The 4,942-nt window shown below is 44.9% G+C and overlaps 1 protein-coding gene across 4 annotated transcripts; it reads left to right on the forward strand.

Moving 5' to 3' along the window:
• Positions 1-228: 228 nt before the first annotated feature.
• LOC117850054 (uncharacterized) lies at positions 229-4,388 on the forward strand. 4 transcript variants are annotated; one of them, XM_034731832.2, is made up of 7 exons: positions 236-1,918; positions 2,045-2,100; positions 2,298-2,573; positions 3,038-3,274; positions 3,416-3,535; positions 3,642-3,770; positions 4,008-4,388. In XM_034731832.2, exons 1-7 carry the CDS (start codon positions 325-327, stop codon positions 4,026-4,028), a joined length of 2,433 nt encoding a protein of 810 aa, XP_034587723.1. In that variant the 5' UTR covers positions 236-324; the 3' UTR covers positions 4,029-4,388. The 4 variants fall into 4 exon arrangements, 2 of the variants coding, with proteins under 2 accessions (XP_034587724.1, XP_034587723.1); XR_004639170.2 differs by lacking the exon at positions 4,008-4,388 and having other exon boundaries at positions 231-1,918; positions 3,066-3,274; XR_004639171.2 differs by lacking the exon at positions 4,008-4,388 and having other exon boundaries at positions 232-1,918; positions 3,096-3,274.
• The last annotated feature ends 554 nt before the right edge of the window (positions 4,389-4,942 follow it).

The following is a 4,942-nucleotide window of genomic DNA, read 5'->3' on the forward strand; positions in this document are numbered from 1 at the left end:
TTTTGATGAAAGGGCCACTTCGTGAAGGGGCATGCCCCTTCCGAACTGTCACTCCCATGCCCCTTAAACTTGTATAGTTTAAATATGTAAACAGTAATCCATTTCCAATCCATCACTTTCACTTTTCCACCCTCCAACAATTTCAAATTACTATTTATTTTGAATTTTTTATATATAATTTTGCTATGTCCCTAAAATTCGCATAGTTTTTGGGGCCTTTTTCTCTCGTTGCCGTGAGTGGGCAAGCGCACCCCTCCCCTGCCGGCAGCCCGGGTGCCGGCCGTCGCTCGGCCCCTGTCTAGCTGATTCGTGGAGAAGACGATCATGGCAACCACAGCGCCACCGGCAGACGCTGATCCCCCCGAGTGCCCGGTGTGCCTCTCCCCATTCGACGCCGCCTCCGCCGTGCCGCGCGTCCTCCCGTGCGGCCACTCTCTCTGCGGGGCCTGCATCGTCGCCCTCCCGCCCGCCTCCACCGCCGCCACCGCCGGCTCCTCCCTCCGCTGTCCTCTCTGCTCCCAGTGCGTCCCCTTCTCCCGCGCGCTCGGACCCTCCTCCCTCCCGAAAAACCTCGCCCTCATCGCGCTTCTCCCCTCCTCATCCCCCTCCCCGTCCCACACTCCCACCGCCACCGCACCGCCTCCCCTCCCTCTCCCGCTCCACGCCGCCCACTCCCGCCTCCTTTCCCGTTTCCGCCATGCCGTCCTCCCCCAGTCCACCTCCCCGCTCCGCTCCGCGCCCACCCCCGCCCGCCTCGCGTTCGGATCCCTCGACACCGACCTCGGGGAGCCCTGGTTCTGCGCGGGGGGCCGCCCCGTCAGCCTCCTTCCGATCGAGACCCACCCCGGCGAAGGACGCCCTTCGGCGGAGCAGGAAGCCGCATACTACCGGCCCAGCCACGCGGCGCGGGTCCTCGACGCGATCGGCGCGCTCAGCGACGCGGCGCGGGAGGAGCTCGCCGGTCTGATCGCCTCTTCCGCGCGGTTGGCACGGCAGGTGTGCAGGATCTACGGGGTCTGGATGGACTCCGACGCTCCGCCGTTGTGGATGGTATCTGAACGGCACACGCGTAGTGTTTCCCGGTTGTTGGAAGAGGAGACGATCATTGGAGAGGAGATGGTGGCTCAGATTGGATTTGTTGTAATGGAGGCCTGTGAAGTGATAATGAGGTTGCATTGTGAGGGGCTGGTGCTGGGATGCCTTGGGCTCGATTGCTTCTGCCTCGACCGCTTTGGGCACTGCCTGCTTGATTTCAATCAGGTGTTGGCCTTGTGCCGGGGAGTCCGAGCAGGGACACACAATATTGGGGCTTTTGTTGCTCCTGAGGTAGTGGCGGTGCTAGGTGACACATTGCGAAGGATGGATCATGATTTTGATGGCTTGGTTGGGTGTAGTTCGGATATCTGGTCATTGGGTTGTGTATTGGTGTCATTTCTTACTAGGGATGAGCAGCTTGTGGCAGGATGGAACTCTGAAGGGTCATATGATGATTGGGAGAAGGAAGTAGTCACAAGGCTTAATGCCTCATTGCTTGGTACGCAACTTGAACCATTGGCTGCAATTATAGTGTCGTGCTTGAGCTATGATCCAAAAGGCCGTCCAGAGATTGCTGATGTCTGGAAACGTATTAGAGGCTTGTTGATGAAATCCAGCGATGTTGCTTTAGCTCCTGATGATGACTCTGCAGCTCAGAAGAGTTTTAGATGTTTACTCTTTGGGGAGCTATCCTCGATGTTCAAATCAGATTGTAAGGCACAACTGTATCAAGGAGCAGAGGAGAACATTTCAAATCAGGATGATGGAAGTAATGGTGGTTGCATTGACAATAGGGTAATTGATGGTCCACAGTCTGCCGGAATGTTTAAATCAGCAACGCTGGTTGCCCACTGTGATTGTGTAACAGGATTAGCCATTGGAGGTAAAAATCTAACAGTGCTAATGGACTGTAATTTAAATCACTTGCTATTTTTAGTTGGTTTCTTTTGTTCATAGAGTTCTGAAATGCTGGCTCAAGAACTGCCTGTTAATATTTCTTTCACTGCAGGTGGATTCTTGTTTAGCTCTTCTTATGATAAAACTATCAATGTGTGGTCACTGAAGGTATACCTGTTATTATTCTCTCTTTATGCTTTTTTTATTAGTTGGTTAGCATTCCTGAAGTAGGACAACATGCTTCATTGCTTCTCCCATGAGAAATCACAGTAGTCCCACTTCATATTTATATTCCTTTGCACTTCATTTTCTAGTTTTAGTATGGTTCATCTTGATTTTTATTGGTTCTTGAATTTGTTCCATAGGACTTCTCTCATGTACAGTGCTTGAAGGGTCATGAACACAAAATAACCGCAATTGTTGTTGTTGACAATGATAATCATTCTCTTTGTATAAGTGGAGACAGCGGTAGTGGAATTTTTGTCTGGCGTGTAGATTCCACTCTCAATGAAGAACCTTTAAATAAATGGTATGAACATAATGATTGGCTCTATCGAGGAGTTAACTGCTTGGCTGTCTCTGGAACTGGTTATCTTTACACTGGTAGCAGAGACAAATCTGTCAAGGCCTGGTCACTGGAGGTACTAAGCTTTGCTCCATAATTCTGTACGGGAATTCGATTTCTGAATGATTTCACCATGTTCTTTTTTTAATTTTTATATCTAAATATAAAGTCTGCAGATTTTTTCTTTCATATTTCTTATTGATTTTTTGCTAATTAAAAAAAACAGGGGGGATGTGGCAGGATTGGAAACCTGACTCAGCCCTTAGCATGGATTGTCTGAGGCTGTGAGCTAGGGATCTCTGTTCTTTTTTGTTTTCTATTCTTTGTTGGTTCATTCCTTATTCACTCTCATTTTTTTTCCTTTGGGTTGATTATGTTTCTCGGGACTTTATAAAAGGATTGGCATTTCTTTTGTTATCTCTAATACAATGGCATGCAGCTCACTTGCATGTTTGAGATAAAAAGAATGTCTCGTCAATTATACTTAATTCAATTATGTTATATGAAATTAATTCAGTATTCTCAACTGTATCTTGGCAGGATTATTCACTTCGCTGCACTATGACAGGTCATAAATCAATTGTATCTTGCCTTGCAGTGGCCAGTGGTATTCTTTACAGTGGAAGTTGGGATGGTACCATTCGGTCATGGTGGCTCACTGATCATACACCATTGTCTGTACTGGAAGATGATACAGCAGGAAGCATGGCTCCTGTGTTGTCAATTTCAACCGAAGCCAATTTTGTTGTTTCATCGTACGAGAACGGCTACTTTAAGGTTCACCAAAATCCGAAACATGAATGTTTCTTTCTAGCCACATTCCATCCCACAAATTTTGACATACCCTTTTCGCTAATCCTGATAGTGTTATTTTTCTTCTAATTCTTGAGTGTTTTGTTTTCCTCTTTTCAAAATCAGATTTGGAAGAATGATGTCCTTGTCAAATCAGAAAAGCTTCAAAATGGTGCTGTTTATGCAGTTAGATTAAGTGGCAAATGGTTCTATACTGGTGGATGGGATAAGGTCATAAATATTCAGGTATGTTTACTTTCTTTATTGATATACATGGTCTTCCAGAAAAAAAGGTCTTGCTAACATGTATTTGGCACTTTGTATTTTTTTCCTTTTATTAACTCCTCCATAGGAATTATTGGAAAATGAATCAGAGGTAGAACTCCGCGACGTCGCTTCCATTACTTGTGACTCAATTATAACTTCAATACTGTGCTGGAATGAAAGGCTGATAGTCGGACTATCCAACAGGGATATCAAGGTAAAACTACCATTGTTCTTTGATCAGCTATCTGTTCATTATAGCATCTTTACTTGAGCAAAACTTGTAGGCATCTGTTGCGCGTATTTCATGCTTTTCTAACTTCTGGTCCTATTTGTATCTACTTTCATTTTCTAACTTCTGGTCCTATTTATATCTACTTTCATTTTCCCTTTTTTGCAATGAAGTGCCATTACACTTTAAACCTCTAAATTGGATGCTTCCATATTTCACCAGGTTTACTACAAGGCGTCATAATTCCTTATGCCACCGGTTCACCCTATGTATATACTGTGAATGGCTTAATGTGAGATAATGGATTGATGGAAACAGAAAAAACCCTCCTTTTGATGGTACAGAAGTGTGTCAGTTGGAAAGAAACAGCAGCAGTTAAGATAGGTTGTTGTAAGGAGGAGTAGATATCAACGAGGTTGCACATTTTACTTCAAATCTTATGGAGTAGAATAAACATTAAAAGTACAATGTCTGGTTCGTGGCTACCATATCATACAGACTGTAAAGTAGAATTACCAGTGCTGCTTTATGAGAAGCCACCAGCTAGAAGAATGCTGTTGAATGTCAATAATAATACTATATGCCTGTTATTGTCAAAGCTAATGTGATTCTAATCGTCAAAGTTCAATTCTGTAGCATAAAACCTACACAGAAACTGGACTGGTCGGGCCTGGATTCATGGCCAGTAAGGTTGGCCCAGTTCAGCCCACAGCAAATATTATATTGTTTTTGTACATCTGTGAATATTAGAGCACTTTTTTGATATATTGGCAAATAAAAAAAACTGACGTTTTAATTTAAAAGGTTATATTTGGGCTTCTTGGACAGTTGGACTGTGGCCTTATCCTTGTTGGGCTGGGCCTGTCTTTTAAGAGCTGAGCTTTGTCAATACCATTTCTGGGATTAAAAGCTGGCGACCATTTCTCTCTTAAAAAGGACAAAATAGCAACACGCGCTACAAAAGAAAATCTGTCGCTACAGCCGTCAGCCCGTCACCACCTCCCTCCTTCCCAGTGAACCTAAACGCTGGGCGACAGATAATCAAGGATTGTTCTAGTTATTGCGTTTAAGTTCACTGCAGCAGAGGGTCCGAAGTACTTCCGAATAGAGTTTTTCCTCCAGAATGTTTATCACCATATTTTGGCGAATATTATAGA

Source organism: Setaria viridis, chromosome 3 (assembly GCF_005286985.2).
Source record: "Setaria viridis chromosome 3, Setaria_viridis_v4.0, whole genome shotgun sequence".
Taxonomy (NCBI): Eukaryota; Viridiplantae; Streptophyta; class Magnoliopsida; order Poales; family Poaceae; genus Setaria; species Setaria viridis.

What these genes read in the sequence shown, in the direction of transcription:
- LOC117850054 (XM_034731832.2), top strand. Translation starts at nt 325, where the DNA reads ATGGCAACCACAGCGCCACCGGCAGACGCTGATCCCCCCGAGTGCCCG. An exon ending in TCAATGTGTGGTCACTGAAG is followed by an intron (nt 2,101 to 2,297) that starts GTATACCTGTTA and finishes TTTGTTCCATAG; the next exon opens with GACTTCTCTCATGTACAGTG. An exon ending in ACGAGAACGGCTACTTTAAG is followed by an intron (nt 3,275 to 3,415) that starts GTTCACCAAAAT and finishes TTTCAAAATCAG; the next exon opens with ATTTGGAAGAATGATGTCCT.